This window comes from Hemicordylus capensis, chromosome 5 (assembly GCF_027244095.1).
Source record: "Hemicordylus capensis ecotype Gifberg chromosome 5, rHemCap1.1.pri, whole genome shotgun sequence".
Taxonomy (NCBI): domain Eukaryota; kingdom Metazoa; phylum Chordata; class Lepidosauria; order Squamata; family Cordylidae; genus Hemicordylus; species Hemicordylus capensis.
In genome coordinates, this window is record NC_069661.1 from 125487717 (window position 1) to 125511566 (window position 23850).

A 23850-nucleotide genomic window follows, 5' to 3' on the forward strand; every position below is an offset into this window, starting at 1 on the left:
GGAATCTACCCAAGATATAGGAGCAGAATCACTGCAAAACAGTGCCCCCTATCCCCAACTCCCCCAGGCAATCCAGAAGGATACCATGGTTGATGGTATCAAATGCTGCGAAGAGATCCAAAAGAACCAGCAGAGTCACACTCTGTTGACTCCCCAGTAAAGGTCATCCCATCAGGCCAACCAAGGCTGTTCAACCTCATAGCCAGCTCTAAAGCCAGTTTGAAATGGGTCTAGATAACCAGTTTCCTCCAAAACCACCCGGAGCTGGTTGGCCACCACCCTCTCAATCACCTATCCCAACCATGGGAGATTGGAGACTGTCCTATAACTATTCATCACTGAGGGATCTAGAGAAGGCTTCTTAAGAAGTGGTCTAACAATTGCCTCCTTAACAAGGAGGCACCCTACCCTCCCTCAGTGATGCATTCATGATATTAACTAGGCCACCTCCAACAATCTCTCTGCTAGATAGAAGCAACCAAGTTGGGCAAGGATCCAGAGAGCAATTGGTAGGCCGCACCACGGCAAGGAGTCCATCCACATCCTCAGGGGTCGAAGACTGAAACTGATCCAATCTAATACTGCAAGAGGGATTGCTGGACACCCCCTTCATAGACTTTGCAGAAACAGTGGCATCCCAGTTAGCCCAAATACAGATTTTATCCGCAAAGAACCCATTAAAACCATTACAGCAGGACAAAGTCTCCGGGGACTAATCCAAAACAGATTAAACTCCTCAGAAAACTGCAGAAATAAACTTCTCAGAAAACTGAATAAAAATAAAAATCAACCAATATCCTTGAAGGTCTGTACACGTAGTCTTCAGGAATTGGTCTGAAAAGGCCAAACAGCCATTAGCAATAAATGACTTGTTTCTTAAGGGTCTATTTCTATCCTGGTGATGTTTCATATGTCCTGAAGTAAAGCAACAATTCTAATGTTCCTTACCTCACACCAGATGTTTCATTATGTGTTTGTTGATTTCTTAAGCTTGTAGGAAATCATGAATTGCTTTATGCTTTTCCAGCCAAGCCATTTCTAGCAAACAGATTGCCCCCACATCCAGTTCTCTGCACACATCTGTTCCCATGCAAGAGATAGGTCTTTTTTAAACTTACCTTGGAGAAATATCTTTTTCTCTTGTGAGAGCAGAGATTGCAGTTCCTTGTAAACGAAATAAATTACCTTTCAGTTGGAAAAACAGTAATCAGAATGATCAGATCAATGTTTAATCATTATAGATGTATTCTGTGATTGGTCTAAAAAGGTTGGTGGGCCAGAAAAGAAACCAATAGCTATTTGCTTAGGCAAGAAAGGACTTACCTCTTCAGAACTTACTTCCATGTTGGTGGTGACCACCTGTGATTTTTACACTTTCTCTTTCCTGAAACAGTGCAACAATGTGTATCATTGGACCTTTTTGTTATGAGTTTGTTCCTTTCTTAAACTGATTGAAAGCATGCATTTCAAGCCAAGTCATTTCCTGCTAATAAAACACATTGTGATGGTGTTGCCTCTCATTCTCTAGGAAAGAAACCAAATAACTGCTTTCTTTAGCAATAAAGCACTTACCTTTGTGTAGATTATGTTAAAATCTGACGTTTTTTGCTTCCCTTTTCCTAACACAGTGCAACAAGTTATGCTCCTTGCATCATTCCTTACCTTGTATCACAATTTTTATGAGTTTATTTTCTTAAACCTGGAGGAATCGATGATTTATTTTATTCATTCATTCATTAATACAGCATCCTGGAGAGAATCTATGTGGTCGCTAAGAGTCGACACCAACTTGACAGCACTTAATCAATCACAACAATGAAAGCACCACTGAGAAACCTTAAAGGCCAAATTGAAGACAGATCATCGTGAAGAGAATCTATGTGGTCGCTTAGAGTCAACACCGACTTGACAGCACTTAATCAATCAATCAATGATTTATTTTTCGGTTTTCCAGATGATTCCCAAAATGAAGTTTTTTATTGTTGTCCATTTGTCTGTAGTTTCTTTTTCAAGTTGGTCTATTTCTAGGGTGAAGATTCTTCTCCAGACAGTGTAGAATCTTTCCCCCTACTGTCTCTAGAATTAATCCCTGGCAAAGATTATTTAGAGCCAAACTAAGAAAAGCAGCAAAAGATTATGGCATTTAGAAATGCTGAAGTACTCTCATCCGCTGGATCACTTGGTTTCAAACCGCTTCCAGCCCTTACAAATTCCTGTTCTAGAAAAGAAAGATACTTCTTACCTGGCAGCCTTACTACTCATTATTATTTTTAAAAGGACAACTTCTCTGCCATGATTATCCCATCTATTCTTGGGAAAGGAGGAGAACCAAACTGCCCCAATGAGATGCTGCTGCTTCTCCTACATCCGATACACCTTGATGGCTAAAGCCTAGTGCTGGAGGTTTAGCCATCACCAAGGTGACAATGGGCAAATCAGAACAGAGAAACCACAGGTGATGTCATAATAGCCACCTGCAGTGGTGGGGGCAAAGTGTCATCCTTCAGCACTGGGGAGAGGGGTGAGCACCTGTCTACACTACAAACATATACATGCTTTATACCAATCTTATCCTGGGAGTTCTAGTTTGGAGAGAGTGGGTGCTGATAATTTTAAGTTATTAATATTTTTTGTATTCCCCACTGATCCCTATGAGGAAATTGTCTGATGGGGTCCATGTTCAGTCCTTGTACACAGACCCCTTCAGAGCTTGTTGTGGTGCCACTGCCACAGACTTTTCTTTAGACTAGAAATGTTAATCCTCAGTGTTTCCTATATGCAACGTAGGTAAATTGTTTTCCAGAATATCTTCCAAATGCTCAATTCCATAATACATAATATGCCGCATATACATGTCTTATACTCGTGACTTATGCTGGAAGCCTCTGTACACTTGTGTTGGCTTGTTCAGCTCTGCTGCTACAAGCCCTGGTATCATGTCTGAATGTCTTGTTTGGTGGCAGGGGACTTGGAATATTTGAGATTAACAGAGGGGGTTTTCTGTGCACCCCATCTTTCAACGGCACACTTCTCCTTTTATATCCCTCTATTATTGCGCTCTTTTCTGCACGCAGTGGTGCTCTTACCCCTGGACTTCAGGGCCCATGTCCAGGGCCTCCACACAGCCTGAGGGCCCCCAAATACTCTTTAGTCTGTCCTGGCTGGTGTGGTTGCCTCTAGCCAGCACTGTGCTGGGCGGCAGAATGTGATTGTGACCTGTGCCGGTTACTTTAGAGACAGAGTGGGGAAAGAAATAAAGTGCCTGATGGGAATGTTAGGCTGCATGTTGAAATGTTTCTGCTAATGCGTATTTGCATAAATATACCTGTTTTTTATTCTTACATTCTTGTGAGTTCAGTTGCTGTTTGTGCCCTCAAGAACCCACGTGTTAAAAAGACTGCAAGTGTCACGGGGTGTGCGGGATGATGCTTAACTTGCAGGAAGGGTGGGTGGGCTCCAAAGGCCTTTAGGTCCAGTCTCCAAAATTACTTAGGTGCACCTTCTTGGCTCCCGCCGCCCCCGCCCCCATGGAGACTGGGCTCTGTCCCTGTCTTTTGTGCACAGCCAAACCGACGGCAGTCTTGGTCATTCCGCTCGGCTTGGGGCATTTGCTCCCAGCAGCCACCCGGAGGAAGCGGTGCCGATGGTTTTCGCCAGTTCCCCTCCGTCCCTGCAGCCTATGCCATCTTCCCCGCGCACACCCCGCGTTCTGTCCCGCGTGCGTCCCCCCCGCATCGCCGCCTCGGCTCGCGGCAGGGCCTCTCCTTCTCCTCCTCCACCTCCTCCTTTCTAGAAACTTCGCCGTCTCGCTCCTCGCTCCGTTCATTCCGTCTGTCGGTGGTGGCGCTGCAGAGGCGGGAGCGAGCCTGGCGGGCAGGCAGCGAAAGAGCCTCTTCCCTTCTTTTCCCTCGGAGCGGAGAGGAAACGGGCCCAGCCAGCGAGCGCCTCGCCTGAGGAGCAGCCGCAGCCGCCGCTCCTTCCTTCCTTCCATCCCCAAGGGCCGCCTGCCTCGTCGCACCGGCGTCGCTCGGCTGAGGAGCGGCCGCACCGCCGCTCAGCCCCAGCTACAGCCCGGGTGAAGCGCAGAAAGTAGCAGATCATCATGACCGCCGAGGAGGTGAAGGCCGAAGAGATGAGCGCGGCGGCCGCCGCCGCCACGGAGGGAGAGCAGGGAGTGGACATCACCCCCAAGAGCGACGGCGGAGTCCTCAAGGTAGCGCTGGCTGGGCAGCAGACGAAGGCCCGCCCGGGAGGAGATGGATGGCGAGGAGCAAGCGGGGAGCGAGTGCCTGGGGCATTTTTCGGCGGGCGGGCGGGCGGGTGGCCGCCGCCGCCTGAGGGTGTCCCCACGTGCCTTAGCTCAGGAATCCTGACAATGGCCCCGCGAGGTGGGCCGGTCTTCCTGGCCCCGCATTGCAGAGGAGGCTGGCTGAGCTGGTTTAAGGCCACTCAGCGGAGTCGCAGCAGAGGAGGTGAGAGTTGAACCGGTGGCTTCCTGGCAAGTCACGCTACCCGGGAAAGAAAGGAAAGAAATAGTGGCAGCAGCAAGGCAAGCATGTCGAAGGAGGAGGCGCTCCTCCCTGAGTGCTTTGCGGACCTGCTCTCCGTAATCCTCCTTACAGCCACCCTGTGAGGTAGGCGCCCCATAGTGCCTGGCGGCGGGAGTTCTTGAACCTGTTAAAATGGTGGCTTGCTCCAGGTCGCTTAGTGAGGTAATGATAGAGACGAGATTCACACCGTGGGGTTTGCTCCCTTCCCCACCACAGGTGCATCTTGCCTGCCTCAATTAGTGGCTGTTCTAGGGGGAAGGACGGAAACTTTGAAGGACCCACTGAGGGTGCACTATACCCCCCCTCTCCTTACGGAGCTGTCGCGTTGCACCTGGGTCTCTGACTAAGGAGAAGTCAGAGTGCCTCTGAGCATGTGTGGAACCCTCTCACCAGTAGTGTTCCAATACACCCCCCCCCCCGCCCCGCCGTGTGATTTCCTAATATCCCTCTGACTCGAAAGTGAGTCAGTTAAGTTTATGCCTATCACTTCATGTCCATGCCAGGAAAAGCTTTATTGATTAAATTTTTGCACGTCAGACTAACTGCTTTTAAAGGCACGGGAGTATGGCCAGTAACAAATAAAGCATTATTCCAACTTGCCAGTGAACTGGCCTTTTTAGACCTTGCACACAGAAGCCAGGCTCACAGGTCACAAAAGTGCAATGGTTTCCAAGCAGGATTGAGCCCTGTGTTTAAAAATCCATGTTCTGAAACAGTAGCCCTTGAGACTCTACGCATAGGGAATCGTAGTTGCTTTCATATGCCTTTTTCTTTCTTTCTGGAGCACTAGATAGCCTCAGACCATTAAGTGTGCAAGGACTGAGGAGGGAGTAGTGATTGAGGCAATAGCTCATTCCTTATGGGAGTCGAGCCACAACGCTGAAGCCTGAATTAAGTTGGTGCAGGAAGGCATTATTTAAAAAAAAAAAAAGCATAGGTGGAGTGTGTGGGTGGAATTGTTTCTCTTGGTGCAAGGCACAGTATAGGAAGGGAGCAGATCAGAGCTATTGCTTCTTTAACATCCTCATTACTGTGTCGGGCATGTAGGTATGCCATCGTTTAGTGACCAGGTACAATTTTCAGGTTTTCTACAACACCACTTGCCAGAAGGGTAGGCAGTTACCAGGTTATTTCCTGCAAAAGAGACTTGGATCGCCTTAGTAGTTAAACATTAGCTTTTGTGTTAGGAGAGAATGCTGCAGAGGGAAGAGTTTGTCCCTGCTATGCTGTGCAGAGTAGAGTCCCATGTGCGAAGGCTGAGGCAGGTGAATGTATGCATGCACGTCCACCGTTTTAGAAAGGCCTACCCTGGTGGTAGCAAAGAGAGGAGGTGATTTGCGTTTAGCTCTTATGATAGACTGGAGCTTTCTATAGCTTCCTTGAAACAGTAAAAATGAGAAACAAAAAAAATGTCAATGGGCTTTTGAAAGTTAAAATATTAATTTGGAAGATAGAAATCTGCCTTATGCTGAGTTAGATCGTTGCTCCATCTATCTCAGTGTTTGCTAAATTTAATGGTAGTGGCTTTTCAGGATTTCAGATGGAGATCTTTCCTACACCTACATGGGGATGCCACAGATTGAAACTGGGATCTTTTGCATTAAAGGCATGTGCTCTATCATTAAACTACCACTCCTCCCCAATTGCAAGCCACCGATGGCACAGCTGGGAAATGGCTTGACTGCCAGAGGCTGCCGGTTTGAATCGCCACTGGTATGCTTCCCGTACTATGGGAAACACCTATATCGGGCAGCAGCGATATAGGAAGATGCTGAAAGGTGTCATCTCATACTGCGCAGGAGATGGCAATGGTAAACCCCTCCTGTATTCTACAAAGAAAACCACATGGCTCTGTGGTCGCCAGGAGTCGACACTGACTCGAGGGGCACACTTCACCTCCACTTTACCTCAATGATGTGTTACTATGATCAGTTACTTAAATTGCGAATAAAATATGCAAAGTTCCTTACAATTCTAATTGTGTTTGCCTTCACAACTCTGGAAGGTAGGTTATTGTTATTCCTGTCATGCAGAAATGTGACTGTCTTATACACAATACTAGAGGAGAGACTATAGTAGAGTTGGGACTTGACCTGGTTCCCCCACCTCCAAGCCTGTCTATGCTCTGTATTACTGTGGCTCTAGTATTGATATTACCTTACTTGAAAATCATAAATATATTTCTGAATCACAATTTGAAAATGGAACTGACTAGGGTTGATTTGATTTAAATCAAATCAATTTAAATCGCTTCACAAGAGGACTCAATTTTAATTATTTAAATCAGAATTTAAGTTACTAGTCAGGAAGATTCTATTTAATCATTTTCTATAAAAGTACATTTTTGTTGTCTAATATAATCTTAATACACATTTAGAGATAGATGTAAGTTTCATTTTTAGAAGGTAGGTACACACTATAAGAGGTACACACTTCTCATTCAGGCAACCAGGCACTGCATTTCATTGTTTCACTGTTTGCATTTTGCACACATGCCTTTCTTACCCACAAGTACAAGAACTATGTTAAAATATTCCCAAACTAGCTGGGCCGGGTGCAGAGTATCTGTGCTTCTAGTTCTCCTCCTGCTGCCATTTTCTTTGCCCAGTTGCCACTGCCGTTTTATTCCCTGCCTGGCCGCAAGCCTGTCCGGCGCTGCCGCTTTCCTCTCCCCCTGCCAGCAGCACACTCACAAATTCTCGCGAGAGCTGCCATGAATGGGATTAGCAATGGGTACACCTTAGATAGATAGATAAGGTTTCTTTTACGGCCTGCTCCCATGATACAATGGAGGATGCACTCGGAAAGATTTTCCTCAGGACTGCATGAATATGTTCTGTTCACTTGTGGTTTCACTTTCTATTCTCCTCCCCTCCAGTGGTCCCCCTAATTTTTTTCATTTCCGTGTGGAATGAGTTTTGTTCTGGGTGGCAGTAACAAGGCAGTGTTCATGGGCATGCATTCAGAATGGACGTTCCTGATTCAACCTGAGCGGGATCTAAAATTAACTGAGTGGACATCAAAAAATTTGTATGTGAGCATACATGCACACACCTTAGAGCAGGGCTGCTCAACTTTGGCTCTCCTGCAGATGTTGGCCTACAACTCCCATAATCCCTGGATATTGGCCACTATAGCTGGGGATTATGGGAGTTGTAGTACAAAAACAGCTGGGGGGCCAGAGTTGAGCAGGCCTACCTTAGAGAGAACATTGCTCCCCTCCCCATCCCATGCATTCATATTCCGACACTTCCTCATTGCTCAGAACTAGCCCATCCCCCCCAAATCCTTTATTCATTCATTGGCCTTCTTCGTCTTTGCACTTGTGGGGCAGGAGGGGCAGGGGAGCAAGGGCTTGACTGTGTGTGCGTGCTGTATGTACAGTACCTGCAGAACAGGACTGATCAGGTCTGTTATCTCTCATCCCCATCTACTGTTGTTAACATTTTCATAGAGTATAATTATGATTAATGTTCATTATATCATCTTTGACTAGGTTAAAAACTTTGTGTTTAAAAAAAAATAAATTTAAATTAAAACAAACCAATTTACATGTAAAAATCTGATTTAAAAAAAAATCATTGACTTTTATCAGTACTAGAACTAACATTGCCTGTGTAATCCACTGTAATCTTCTGTGAGATGAAATAGCTCTAATACATTAAATTGGGATGAATTCAACCTTGAAAATATATTCACACAAGTGACTAGCCTGCAAAATATTTTACTTGCACGCACACATTCCTCTGTTTGTTAGGTATGGCCTGTCAATGGGCTAAAATAGTGCGGGTGGGGAGGAAACCCAGTCAAATCTTGGCTGATTTAACAAACCTTTTGTTCATGGAATAAAGAAAACACTTGAACTAATTAGTTTTTTCAATTGGAAAAAATGAGTTTCCCAAGATGGTATAAATATGCTTATCCTTTATCTGGTAGGGTGTTTTTGTTTTTTAAATTGTTTTTTTGCACACACAATTTCCAAACTATTAGAAAATTCACAACAATTGTTTTCTCTTTAAGTAGGCATAACTGCTCCTTCACTCAAACAATAAAGCTGTTAAAATGGCTAACTGTCCAGTATGGTTTTGAAAACCTCTATTTAGAATAAATTCGGGGAGATAGAGATTTCCATTCTGCTGCTCCCTGGGAAAATGGATTGTGCCCTCCTTTTTCTCAGTTCATTTTAGTTTTATGTGCACACTATCCCTGTCATGGTCCTTCCATCTTGCGCACCCCAAGGAAAGTTGAAATTATGCCTTTGCATACTATGTGCTTTCATTAAAATGTATTGTCTTTCATGGAGACCCAGTACTGAACTTCAGTGCTTTCCACTTTAGAGCAAAGGGAAGAACTTGGTCTCTAATTGCAGTGAAGTGGATCTGTTTCCTTCTAGCAAAGCAAATGGCAAGCCAGTGTATAAAAGGATGGTGGTATAAATAATTTAGGTTGCTTCCACAGTAGGGCCCTTGAGTGCTGCTGGAATCAGCTGGAAGTGGAATTAAAATGGTAGTTCCATATGACACTTAATATAGAACTAGTTTTACCATTTAAAAACTGGCAATGCCCATTGCAGTGGCGCATGATCCTATTATATGTTTGTTTTGCAATCAGTCCTGTTGAGCAGAGGTCCCAGTCTCCCTATCCTTTCATTAGTGGCTTCCAGCTTGTCCTTTGAAGAAGAAGGAATCAATTAGTTGCTTCATGTTCATCTGTGGCCTTGGCATTTTTGAATGGCTGTTAGTCAGTTCCTGTTCTTGGACAGGGGCTGGGATGGGGAGAGGAATGGAAGCAGTTTCATTACTTGGCAGTGTGTGTATATGTATTTTGCAGCCAGAACAACTGCTAATTTATTTTTATTTTCACAATTGTAAAACTCTGAAAACATAGTTTTATTTATTTATTTCCCAAATTTGTAGACTGCCCCAAACTTCCATCTCTGGGTGCAGGAGCGTAAGGAGGCTGGCCGCGGCCCCCTAACTCCACGTCTGACGCCAGACGCAGGGGGGTGACTAGCCACACCCCCACGTCAGACCTGGGGGCATGGTCTCCCTCCCAAACAAGACTGCGTGGCCTTGTTGGGGAGGGAGATGAATCGGCCCCACTGCGTTGGCAGCAAGACCAAAAGTGGCTTTCCCTGCCTTTAAGCAGGGAGAATCACTCCGGCCGCGCTGCCAGTGCAGCGTGGGCTGATTTCAGTTCCAAACAGGGCCACAAGGCTCTGTTTGGGACCGAAATAACACACACACACCCATGTGTCTGACGTCAGACATGGGGTGTGTGTCTGGGGCTGCACTCGTGGCCTCTGATTGGTGGCATCCTGGGTTCTTTGAACCCATTCACCCAATGGTGGCTCCGTGGCTCCGAGTGGTTTACAACAACATAAAACCAATTAAAATAAAAACCTTAAAACAATTTAAAATAATTGTTTTTAATAATAACAATTTAATGTTTTAATAATAAAACATTAAAATAATTAAATGAGTAATTGTGGACTGTGAAAAGGAAACCAGTAATTGAAACCCTCTCTCTGGGCAAAACAGAGGAACTGATAATTAAGGGCAAATCAGGAATATTGCAGCAATGGGAAGGTGAAGGGATGGTAAGCTAGACTTAGAAGAAGAAAAGGAATCTGGAGGAAGTTAGTAATTTATGAGACACTAGTCCTGAAAAGTTCCAATAGCGCTTTGCCAATGCACACTGGATAGTCCTACAGCAATTGTGTTTAAGATTTTTCATATATATAAAAATAAATATATATAATCATACACAAATACATATATACACATACACACGTGCATGCACACGCGCGCACACACACATACACACACTTTCTCTGAAAAAGATGAGAGGATAATATGGGAAACACTAATATGCCACAGGCTGGCAGTGGTGTTTTCTGTATTCTCCATAAAGCTGCATAAATGTTGTCTATTCCACACTAAATAGTGTGGAAGCAACCTTGTCTTAAAGGGTTTTGTTTTGTTTTTGTTTTGTTTACAAAGGTCATAGTCTAGAGAGGAAGAAAAAGCAGGAGACATAAGAGATGGGGAAATGAGCCCTAGGTTTTAGAAGGGATTATTTATGTGATTGGTATATGGATGAATAAGTGGGGGCTGGGTGGATGCTGTATATACCACAGCCTTGCCTGCATGTCATACTGAAGTGTGGGAAAGAGCCTCATAAGGCTTCTTCTCTGCCTGTTCCTGTGATAAATAGTTCTTTAATATAAATGACCACCAAAGTGGCATGTACAAGTTCAGGAAGTAAATTGCTTTCCTTTGCTTTATTAGTCTGTTCTCACAATCTCCAGTGCAAAGGCCCATGCTTTTTGACATTAGCATCAGATGCCTCAGCCTACAAGAAGCATTGGAGAGTCTGGGTTTACAAAGGGAGCAACAACATAAAACATGGCAGGGAGGTGAAGAAAGTTTATGTGAAGAATGGGAAGCGGTGCACATATGCTAAGGCAAGGAGGAGGTGTGTGAAAATTTCATTATTTTCATAAAAAGATGGTTTCAGATTCACGATCACTTGCTCAGCTTTATTCAGTCAGCTGTATTAATGCACTCTTCATCCCCTAGCACTTAAAAAATGCTGAAGGTGGCTTTGAAGAGAAAATTTGTCCCTTTAAATGGGCCAGTGTATTCTCCTTCAGTTAATTATTTCTCAACATGTTTTACCTGTCCTATTGACAAAATAAATAGTTAAGGAACAGTTGTTTATGGGTAGGTCTTGTAACATTAAAAATTCCCACAAGGTAGCCTCTATCTTGTAGGGATGTGCACAAACAGGTTCAGCTGTCCTTTTATAGACCACTGAACCGGTTCGGATGTCCAGTGTTCAAGCCAGTTTGGAGGCAGGGGGTTTTCTTTAAGGGACAGGGAGGGTGCCCTTACCTCCACCCCCACCCACCCCCCGCATATGTGTCAGGCACTTCCGGTACATTTACTGGGGCTTCAGGGAGACAGACACTTTATGGGTGAGCAGGGGTGGGGGAAGGTAAGGGCACTCTCCCTAACCCTTAAAAAACAAACTCACCCACCCCGCCTCCAAGGTGTGCACGAACCAGTTCATGCACATCCCTACTATATTATAGAAAACCAAATGACTAGAACCTGTTGCTTTCCAAGCTCTTCTTGTAAGCGGACTTCTTCCTGTGTTGGTAAATGTGAGCCCAAAAGCAGAAGCTGGTATGAGTTCTGCATTTATCAAGGTGGAGGATTGGAACAGGACCTGGTACACATATTCTGCATTAATGAACACCGAGCAGAAGGATGAGAATTTGTGAAAGTGCTGTAAAAGCCAGACTTCTGACTGCTGCTCAGCTTTTTGTGTATAAACTTCTTGCCAGTGTGTATACATGTCCTCTTTTTCTGCATACACATACACTTGCCAATCTGGGGGAAGAATGGAGTGAGTGGCTCGTCAGTGAAGGATACCGCCACCACCATGTTGGAGCCAGTAAATCTGTGAAATATTCCCTGTGTGTCAGATGCTCCCAGAATGGCCAATTTTTCTCTAACTTGCATATGAAGTGCTTTGTGGACTTGAAATGCTGTAAATGAATTAAATAAATAAATACATTTAAAATATCTCTTAAAGAGAGAAAGTGCCAATGTGATGTACTGGACAGAATGTTGAACTTGGATTTAGGAGACCTAGTGTGCTCAGACATGAAACTCATGCATGATCTTGCAGCAATCTTTCCTATTTTCTTAGCTTAAGCCTAACGTACGTGGTGGTTGTGAAACGTAAATAGGAAAAGTCTCGTATATAATACTTTGAACTCCTTGGAAGCAGGTTGAGATACAAATGTGAAAAATGAACAAGTTAGAGCTGAACAGTCCTTTGGTAACTTTACCTCTGTTCTCCCCATTCTTTATCTCTCTTGAGTCCCGCTTATTTCCATGGTTTCCCACTTCACTCCAACCAGAATTTAATTCCAGCCCTCTTCTGATGTCTCATAGTTGTTCCACACATTTCAGAAGTAATAGGGATGCTGTAAGTGCAAGTGATTCTAATGTAATGTGCAAGTTAGGGCATCTAAGGTCATTTTAGTGCCTGGGCCCATGTACCCCTCTTCTTTGGAGCCCCCCAATTCATTCAGCCCCCTCCCTGACTGCTTTTAAGGCCGTTCTTAAGACCCACCTGTTTTGCCAGGCATTAGCCCTTTAGTAGTAGTAGTAGTAGTAGTAGTAATAATAATAATTATTATTATTATTATTTTAATTAATTGTTATTGGCATTTTGTTTTTCACTGCCTAGAGTCTTTGGAGGAGGCGGTATATAAGAAATGTTTGTTAAATAAATAAATAATCTTGAGGGCAGAATTCACTCCATATGAGATTAGCTAAGATCTGTCTGCTTTTTATTTTCCTCATTTGTGGTATAGATCCAGTTCAGGAAAAGGACTGGACCAGTACTAGGAGTGTGTATATACTGCCACCATACATTTGATTCTTGCTCCCTCTCATGTATTCTGTTCTGTTTGGCAGAACCTTATCTAATTTGAAGTGGAAAATATCGGGTGTTCTTGTAATTAATTATCTAGTTTGGGGTTCTAGAGTACAACACTATCTCGCTGGAGCCTTAACTATTCTCCAACTGTTTTGTTGGCTCTTATTTTATTGTTGCAACTATGTTAAGTAATTATTTATACTATTCGTTATGTTGTAATTTTTACACACACACACACACTCTTTATTGAGAGATTTCTACCTTGTGTTTTTACCATCAAAGTGGCTTACGATAAACTCATAATCAAGCATAATTTAATTTTTACCAACAACAGCTCAGAAACCTAAGTGATTTCTTTCAACTGTCCCAATGAATGTATTATCTGCCTTTTTAGTGAGAGACCAATAAATACTATTCTGAAGTATTTCTGCAATAAATACTATTCTGAAGTTCTTAAAATTAGGGAGGAACATAGCTCCATGGCAGCACACATGCTTTGCATACTAAAGGTCTCAGTTTAAATCATGGCATGGTGTCTGTGTAGCAAACAGTGGCTGACATAGAGTACTTCAGCCTAGTAATATAGTATTTGTGTAAGTTGTACAAACACAAAAGTTGGGCAAACTGTGTTACACTAGAGTAAGCTCAGTGGAAATAATGAGCTTCCTCTTGTAACACAATTTGTTACTCTTACAAGAGTAGCAGATGTGCTTACTTGTATGCAGCAGGGCTAAACTGTATGGGAAAAGGTCACAGTTGAAATTGTATTAAAGTCACAGTTGCTATTTACAAGCAGGAAATTTAGGTTTGCATTTCATATTACAGTCAAGAAGAGAAGATTGTAGCCTGGTAGTATTTGTTGAGTGAATAAAATGCTGTACTGTAGTAGTAAAAAACCAAAACCAGTGCCAACCAAAAGGCATTGCCAAAGGAAGCTGTAAAACCTTGCTTTTTCTTTCTAGCAAACATAGTTTTGCCTTTGATGGTAGCATGACCTGCCTAGGAGTTCAGTTAAATATTGTTTTGTGTTTTCCCACAGATTATCAAGAAAGAAGGAACAGGGACAGAATCTCCTATGATAGGTGATAAAGTGACTGTCCACTATACTGGATATCTTCTTGATGGCACAAAGTTTGACTCAAGCCGGGACAGAAAAGACAAGTTCTCATTCGACTTTGGGAAAGGTAGCTTGTTTTGTACCTGGCACACAATAATGTGATTGATTCAATAATGCTTTTGAGAATTATGCTTTGCATACTCTAAGCTGAACAGTGGCCTGGAAAACTTTCCACTGTTGTATTTTTCCAAAGAAAATTTTAAGAAAATCTAAAAATGTATTGTTTTATAAAATTAGTTAATACCAGTCAAACTGGGAAGTTTCAAATCTGTTCCCCAATAATGTGGTTTTTTCACCCAATTAAAATTCACTTTTAACTGTTCTTAGTAATTAGAAAAACTTCTGAGATATTTATACAGCACATACATTTAATATAGCATACTTTTTTAGTTTTGTTTTACTAAATGTAAATCAGATCCCAATTGATTTAGATCACTGAAAAATTTTCTGATTCAAAAATTTCTAGAAATCCTGCATTGCTGACAATAGCCTCCTTCTTAGCTTGCATTGTTAATGCTACTTGTGCCATGCACATATAAAGAATTCCCTTCTTCTTATGGAAATTGTCTTTCAAGTACAACTGTTGTTATGTGTTCCACAAATTCAGTTGAATGGCAACAATAGCTCTTAGAAGTGAACTGCACCACTGTCGTTTATTGTTAAGGCTCAGAATAGGCTGTTAACAGTCATTGCCCTGTTTGGCAGAAGTGGTCCAAGATAATGTGAGGAATGTAAATTGTGCGGGGAAAGCTACATGTTACACATAAACATGTATAATGAGGCTCAAGTCGACATGTTTATATATAAAAAGGCAGTTTTGGAATTGAACCATTCTGAAAGAGGTGGCAGAGTCTGGACGCTTAGCCCTTTATTTGCCATCTGTTTTTCTGCTCCAAATTTCCACCACCCCCATTTGTTTTGTTCTCTCAGCAGGGTTCCAGTGTACATTTACACTCAAAAACATGGGTCTAGAAGTTATCTTGGATAGAAGTAGGTTGTTTGGGGGTGCCATTTGTAATGGAAACATTGCTTGGGGAGAAAGATTGAGCTCTCTACCACACTACCATGGATAGGGCTTCCTCAATTGATGGGAAAAGGAAATTTGAGTATAGGTCATGGCCATAGAGATGTAATCACCTTATGCAGGATGATCCTTTGTCTCCAAAGAGAAGGGGAAATTTTCTATAAATCTAATGTTCCATTTTGTTTGTATAAATGTGACCTCTCAGAAGTACTTCTCTTGTACAATGCTTATTGCCATAATGTCCATGCAACTTCCAGTACTTCAGCTGTATGGGTGTGCACAGACCGTTTCGTGTGGTTTAGTCCAAATCTGGACCGAGCCATGGGTATGCAGACTCTTTCGGTCGAACCAAACAGCTGGGCCAGTTGATTCGACAAACCAGCTCAAAGTGGTTCACAATCGATTTGCCCAAACCGGCCCAGTTCACAGCAGTCCAGTTCATGATTGAACCCCACATCCCTATTCAGCTGATTAAAAACTAGTATTTTTCAAGTTCACTTTGAAGTCATTCACACAAGCAAAAACTGTGTTCTACTCAGGTGTGCAAGCTTTGTGTGTTCCCAATTTTAGGTTGTGTGGGTGCAAAGAAATAGGTAGGAGGGGGGAGAAGTGATTGTGTGGAAGCAAGGTAGGAGAAAATTGGGAGCACACACAGCTCCCAAACCTGGGTAGAACACAGTTTTTGCTTCTGTGAACGACCACTGTGTTTTACCTTTTGGAAAGGAAAGAAGAGTAGCCATATTTCCTCAGAAGTCTAATTTTAAAGAGTACTAAAATCAAAGGCAAGCTTGAAGAAGCCTGTTCCATTGGAGACTGTTGGGTCCCCCCCCCCCCAAAGTCTTAGGCTTCCCCCTACAGAAGCTTTGCCTTCTGTGCTAGTGGAGAGCATATGAATACATTACTACTGATGACAATAGCTTCCTACTAATGCTCTTTTATTAGTTATGTCAATTTCTGCTTTTTCTTTTGCTTATTTAGGTGAAGTTATCAAAGCATGGGACATTGCTGTGGGAACGATGAAAATTGGGGAACTTTGTCAAATTACCTGCAAACCAGAATATGCCTATGGTTCTGCGGGCAGCCCCCCTAAAATACCTCCCAACGCGACTCTGATTTTTGAGGTAAGTTAAAAACAGCCTTCTTGCAGCTCTAGCAGAAGCAGAACAACTGTTTTCTCCAACAGCTTTACGTCCTTGCAAGGCTGAATCTGAGTAGCTTGTACTAAAGGCAAAAGATCCTTGGATTCCTTGTACCTCGGAATTGGGCCATGTTCATGGAAAGGGCATTTGGCTGGTGAAAAACAGACAGTATTTGTAGAGTGCAGGTCTACATAGGGTAGACCATAGCTGAGTGAAATGATTGATTCTGTAATACAACTGAGCACCTGAAGTAGCACAGTGGGTGGAGAAGGCAGGGGTAGGTGGAGAAAGGACACACTCCACCTATATGAGTTATGCAATTTTTCATATATTTGCTGATTTTTGCATAAATCTCCATAAATTATAGGGAGAGGCAGGGAGGTAGGCAGAACATTCTTCTGACTTCGGAGATTTCACCAGACATTGCTCACATATTTTCAGCCTATTCTTGCAAACATAAGGCCTGTTTTTGTAAGCATCCTGGTTTTTTAAAAGATGAAAACTGATAATCTCAGGTTACTACCAATTACTACTCCACTATCCAATTTCTACATTTTCATTATTTGCGCAGAATATTCACGGCCCTGGGTATAAGCCAAACAGAAGGAAACACTTTCTTAAACCATATACAACTGCCTGGAAGTAACTGCCACAGTACATTGTAAAGGTCAGTGGTCTAACTGAATTCTAGAGAAGTTAGACTAATTTGTATGTGAAAACGTTTACCAGTGGTTGCTACCCATGATGTTTTGATATGCAAATGACTCTCTTAGTTCACAAGCAATCTGATGGAAAATACATGTGAGATTGTCCACAAGGTTTCTGTATTCACACGCATCCCACAGATGTGTGGAATCACATCATGGAGGAACAGTTTCCATACCACTGTGTATTAGAAAGAACTTCTGGATCACTGGAGTGGCCATTCAGGGTTCAGTTGGTCATTTTATCACTGCTAGTTGCCCTGCTCACTTGGTAATGACTGATAAGAAAGAGGGAAAGAATTGGACTTGTTATGGGAATAAGTCACAGGGAGCCTTGTGCTCATGCTTTCTCTCATCCTCTTCCCTTCTCCATGCATGAAAGGAGGAAAGATTAAACACTTTTTGCTTGCACAAACTGCAGTTTTCCATTTTCCAAAATGCAGCAAATTATGATTTCTGCAAACCAGTTTGTTGTCAAACCTGAATCTAAGATCAAACTGTGATCCTATCTGATCCAGATCCTGTTTTGGCAATACATCATTTGCACAAACCACAGTTTACTACATTGGGACAAAACAGCAAACTAGTTTGCTGAAAACAGAATGCAAAAGTTGCTTAAAACCTGTCATGACGAAGGAAAAGGGAGGAGGGAGCATGAACCTCACTATAGTTGTTCTCATAAAAATGGTGGCTTCTTGTCCTATATGAATGCCATATTTGATTGCTTCAGCTGCAAGGACAATATTGTTACTACAGGCTACAAGCACTTTTAACTTTTAGATGGCACCCATATCTCTAGGAAGAGGGCATTTCATGTCTTCTCTTTCTCATTTACGAAGCTCTGAGCACCAATACAAAAGAGGCGCTATCCTTTTTTGAAATATCAAGTCTGCTTTTTTTCTTTTTTAAAAATCTAGGGGTTTTTTTTAACACAAATAACAAAATATACACACAAAGGATCAGGGTTATATAATCATAAAATGCTGCTGCCTGATATAGGTGTTTCCCATAGTCTGGGAAACATACCAGTGGGGATTTGAACCGGCAACCTCTGGCTTGCTAGTCAAGTCATTTCCCCACTGCACCATTAGGTGGCTTCCATAAAATATAGTAAACCTAACCAAAATGTTCTTGTTAGGCCACTGAAAGGGGACAGGGGGAGAGAAATGTTTTTTGCCTCTTCACTTTGCCCAACTTTTGCTAATAATAAAAAATACACACGTGCAGAATCTATAAAACCCTCAGATGTTTATTGGATAAGTTGCTTACAACGTGGTTAATGATTGTGAATGTACAGTTTCCTATGGTTTAGTTACTTTCCAAATCTTTAAAAAATTCCCCCTCAATCATATTGCAGTACTATTACTTACCCTAGACCTAATTAACTTACATATTAACATCAGCTGACATCCTGATCAAATTTCTCTCCGAAAGCCCTGTTGGTATCACATAGTCCTTTAGAGTAACTCCTGAGTAGTACTATTGAGTAATTTAGTCTGGATGGTAGCCATATTGTAAACATTCTATGCCATTCCCCCACCCCCCTTTTTTTCTTTTTTCGGTAAATTCCAATTAATTACAAGTAGCATTTGGGCTGCTCCTGATGTTACCTATAAATCTCATGTATTTCTTATGCAGTATCTTAAATCTTTTAGTAATAAACGCCTGAGCAGTAAAATTAAAGACTTGGACTCTAAGTTCTTGCAGACCTTTCAAAGTGTCCTGCCAAAACTCTTACGATGGTGCATTACCACCATATGTGTGTAAAACCTGCATCTATTGCTTGAGAACACCAACATTTCCCAGAGGAAGCATTATATGTTTTATTTATACTAATTGGAGTGAAATACCTCTGGAACTGGATCATGGAGAAATATTCCTTGTTACTTGACTAAGCAAAGGCTCTTGGATGATATGGATTAACTAGACCCTTTTCAATCTGGCTTTTGCCCTTGGTTTGGGACTGAAACTGCCTTGGTCATCTGGTGGATGACCTACGCCAGGAACCAGACAGCGGGAGTGTGTCCCTTTTGGTTCTGCTGGACCTCTCAATGGCATTTGATGCCATTGACCATGGTATCATTCTCAGCTGCCTCTCAGGTATAAGGATTGGGAGTATATGTGGAGTGGTTCTAGTCCTTTCTTGGGGGGAGTTTCCAGAAGGTGATCCTGGGGGACCTCTGCTCGACTCCCAGGCCTCTGGCCTATGGGGTCCCACAAAGCTCAGTATTGTCCCCCATGCTGTTTAACATCTACATGAAGCTGTTGGGAGAGATCGTCACGGGTTTAGACTGAAGTGTCATCATTCTGCAGATGACACTCAGCTCTACCTTCCTCTGACAACAGATCCTAGGGAAGCAGTGGAGGTACTGAACCAGAGGTTGGAGGTGGTGAAGGGCTTTATGTGGCCATCAAACTGAGGTTAAATCCAGACAAGATGGAGGTGCTGCTGGTCAGTAGAAAAGCAAACCAGGATAGGGTGATTCAACCAGGATGGGGTTGTATTCTCCTTGAAAGAGCAAGTGTGTAGCTTGAGGATGTTACTGGACCTGGCTTTGCTTTTTGATGCTCAGGTGGAAGTGGTGGTCAGGAGTGCCTTTCCACAGCTTCAGCTAGTGCGCCAGTTGCATCCCTTTCTCAAGAAGGCAGATCTGGCCACGGTTACCCATGCCTTACTCACATCATGGCTGGATTACTGCAATGCGTTTTACGTGGGGCTGCCCTTGAAGAATATTCGGAAACTTCAGTTGGTGCAACATGCAGCTGCCAGGGTTCTCTCTGGAACTGCTTACTCAGAGCATATTATACCTATTTTGAAAGAGCTGCACTGGTTGCCAATTTGCTTCCGGATCCAGTTCAAGGTGCTGGTTATTACCTTTAAAGCCCTTAACGGTTTGGGCCTTGGATACCTGAAGGACAGCCTACTTCCAAGGGTTTCTGCCCACCCAACATGGTCATTGGCCTTTGCTCCGTGTGCCGATGTTGAGAGAGGCTAAATTGTCGTGCACGAAGGACAGAGCCTTCTCTGTTGTTACCTCCAGGCTCTGGAATGCTCTCCCAGTGAATGTCTGCTCTTTGACATCTGTGGCTGCTTTTAAAAAACAACTAAGTACCTTTTTATTTGTCCAGGCCTTTACACCTTAGAGGCTGCTGGGCATCTCAACTCTCCTGCTTCTGGTCGTCTTTTTTATGGTGGTTGGTTTTTGGTGTTTCATGGTTGTCAAATCAATCACAGCTGGTAAAAAGTGCTCCTGGCCACAGCCTCAACCTGAGGCACCAGGGTGAAACCCAGGTCCAAGAGCACTCCCAAGCTACCAACCTGTTCTTTCTGGGGGAGTGTAACCTCATCCAGAACAGGAAGTTCTATCCCATCTTGCAGATTATGACCCCCAACAATGAGTACCTTCATCTTGCTTTGATTCAGTTTATTATCCCTCATCCAGCCTATTACTGCCTGTAGGCGGACATTTAAGGGGCTTATGCCATTTCCTGATATTGATGACAAGAAGAAATAGATATTTTAAAAAATTCCAACCAATAGGAAATAATTTCAGGTGTTTAAATTCCCAACTGGTAAATGCTGCTGAATAAGGGATGTACATGGAACAGATTTTGCTTTCTGTTTCAAGAAACAAAATGCAGATGGCCAAAACATTTCGTTGAAACTGTGGTCGACCCCAGCTGTTTTGATGGAACACACTCGAAAGGTTTTGAGTGTTTTGGCCCTAGGGAACAATGGGGAACTCGAAACACCCCATTGTTCCCCATGGGTAGCTCCTAGGTATGCCAAAGTGGGTTGGGTGGCAGGGCATGATGAGTGCTACCTACTACCCAACCCATAAAAGAAATGGAAAAGTAGATGATTTTAAACAAATGTGTAACCTTTAAACAAATGTGTAACCTTTCCCTAACACCCTTGGAAAAAGGTTAGAAATTTGTTTAAAATCACCCGCTTGCCCATTTCTTTTGTGGGTTGGGTGGTAGGTAGCATCCATCATGCCCTGCCACCCAACCCACTTTGGCATCCCTAAGTGCTACTTATGGGGAACAATGGAGTGTTTCGAGTTCCAAATTGTTCCTATAGCTGGAACAGTTTTGCATGCAATTTGCAATGCAATTTGCAACCTTGCCTTGAAGAACACTGCAGATTAGAAACACACAGTAAAAGGGAATCTGTCCCTCCCTAACACAGAGCACACATTTCAAACACAGTCCAAAAATGGCCAAAAAAGAATCACTGACCCAGAATCCACTGCCAACCACAGTGCCTGTATATTAACACCACAGTAACATCATTGACATAAGTTGCTCTCTCACACATAATTAAGACTCCTTATGTTAGCATTGCAACAGTTGCCACAGTAGCACCTTGAGCAGCAAGCATAGCCATAAGACTAGAGCAGCTTCAGCCACAGAGTATACCTTGCAATACAGATTGCAAAGCAGACCAGAGCAGTGAGTGAAGCGCAAGTTTGTCTCGAGGCCAAGCAATATTACAAACACACAAAGAAAGCTGCCACTGTCCATTTATCACCACAACATTATCTCACAAACAACAAGCCAAACCACAACTTGAGAGCAGGCACCCAAGTTCTGCCTTCGTTAATCTGAGATCCAGCAAAACCAGAGAGTTATAGCAGCAAGAGCATAGCATATTATACTCAGTGCTGAGAATGTCACAAAATCAAACCTTCCTTCCATCCTGCCTGCCACAGAGAGACAAAAGGGGGGCAGAGCAGTCATGGCCTGGTGCAGAGAGTACTGAGTTAGATGGACCAATGGCCTGACAGAAAACAGAGCTTCTAGATTCTTACTATGAAAAGCACTCTTCTTTCTTCTCTAGTGTATATCACACAACATGCCTGCCTGCCTGCCTGTGTCTGGATAACACAGCAGCCTCAGGTTGGTGCTGAGTCCTGGCTGACAGCTTGACACATGGGTCAGGGCACCAGTCCATCTCATCATGGGTGATGGTGGTGACGTGTGTGCGTGTCAGCAGCACTAATGGGCAGACTATGATACATCTGGTTTTGGTGTTGGCCTCAGTGGGGCAAACTGCTAGTGGTGTTGCTGTGGTTGGGGGTGGCCATGAGTCACTCATCCTCCATGGCCAGCTCAAGATAGCCTAGCAGGAGGACATTGGCCTTCAGGAAAAGCAGCCCCTCCACGAAGTCAGCCTCCAGACGTGAGCAATGGGGTGTCACCATGGCCATGGAGAACACCCCCTTGCTCTGGATGCTGCTTGGCAGGCTTTAGAGAAACTGTCCGGCATCCATTGCTAAGTCCGGCCAGACTTGGCGATGCATTGCTCAAAACTGAATTGGCTCCATCTCCCAGCCTGCCACTGGCTCCTGCAGAACACTGTTCAGCACTGCTGCAGAGCTCCGTCGGCTCCTCCCATGCCCCTGGAAAGATGCCAAGGAAGCCCTCTGTGAATCACCGGGTGGAACGCTGAGTTGGAACTGCTGGCTCACAGGGCCTTGCCCTGCCACACTGCTAGACTAGGAAGCTACTAGGGGTGGACTGTGTACTAGCAGTAGGTGCTCCAGCACCCTCCTCCTGGCTGCACCCTAGCCTCCTCTCCTGGGCTTGCCTAACCTATTCAGCCAGGAGAGCCCTCCACCTCGGCAGCTGGGCAGGGATGACAGCTTTGCTCCTCATCCTTGGGTCACATTGGCAGGACAAAACATGCTGCCAATGCACCACTCTACCAAATGGTGTCATGAACCAATCCACCACTCCAGTCCTCAGCCAAGGCTATTGCTTCCTCAGTGTTCAGCATGGACTGGAGCTCACACATCATCTTCTAGAGGAGAGGAGTGGCAGGCAAAGCCTGGCTCAGCATTGCTGACTTGACACACAAGCTGCTAGTGGCAACAAAGAACAGCTTGAGTGTCAAGACAACCTTGGAAATGAGCACCCAGTCCTGAGTGGATAGGCCCCACACTTCCAAGCCACGCCTCCTTGCCAGACCGTGGATGGCCAGCTCTTACTCCTGCAGGTGCTGGGAACAAGAGAAAGTTGGAGTTCCACCGGATCGGAACATCCTGAGGAATCCGGTGTTCGGGTAGGCCGAGCTCAAGCTACCTCTCCTCAAGCACCTGCCTACCCTTTTTGCCCCAGTGGAAGTAAGCTGCTATCCTGTGGCACCTGTCCACAAGCTCAGCCATGGCAACAGCAGACTGGCACTCAGCACCTTAATCAGAGATGCCTTGCCTAGCTGCAGCCCCAAAGGCCTCGCGCATCCCACATGACCAGGTTCAAAGTTTGCGCCACACAACGGATAGACACAAAATGAAGCTGCTCAGCTCCCCTCATTATGGGGAGGACCATAATGTGTGCCTGTGTGCAGGACCACCCTCCTCCCTAAAGGTGAGCCTGCACACAGGCACAGCAGTGTGAATGGCTTGGGGAGAAGGCTCTTCTTGCCATCACCCTTCCCTCTGACGGCCACTCTGTTCCTACCTCTGCCTTGCAACTTCCTGGTCATCTTGGGTGTTTTTAAATTCAGGCCCTAACTCTGATTGCTGGGGGGGTGGGGTGATGGAGGAGAAGAAACACCTTTAAGGAGTTGGAGTAATGCGCACACAGAAGCTAGATAATTTAAATCCCCCCAAATGAAGCAGGGGGTTTGGAGGGGAACGAGCAACAATGGGGGTAAGTTGAAGGGAAGGGAAAGGGGATTACTGTGGCCTCTCCTAAATTAACCCATCGCTCCTGTCCTACAGTCCTACCTAATACCTAATCAGTGTTCCCGCTAAGGCGTGCACATGTGTGCACACTAATGTTTTTTGATGTCCACACAGTCAATTTTCGATCCCGCTCAGGTTGAATCAGGAAGGCCCCACTCTGAATATAT

General features: G+C 43.9%; 1 protein-coding gene across 2 annotated transcripts in view; it reads left to right on the forward strand.

Moving 5' to 3' along the window:
* Positions 1-3696: 3696 nt before the first annotated feature.
* The window catches only part of FKBP4 (FKBP prolyl isomerase 4), a 41424-nt gene continuing 21270 nt past the window's right edge, over positions 3697-23850 (forward strand). Inside the window, exons 1-3 of one of the 2 annotated variants that reach the window (XM_053255397.1) lie at positions 3697-4213; positions 14047-14191; positions 16127-16269. In XM_053255397.1, the coding sequence (XP_053111372.1) occupies positions 4103-4213; positions 14047-14191; positions 16127-16269 (399 nt within the window). In that variant the 5' untranslated portion in view covers positions 3697-4102. Of the gene's footprint in view, positions 4214-4667; positions 4713-14046; positions 14192-16126; positions 16270-23850 lie in introns of those variants that run through there. The other variant, XM_053255398.1, reaches the window with a different exon arrangement.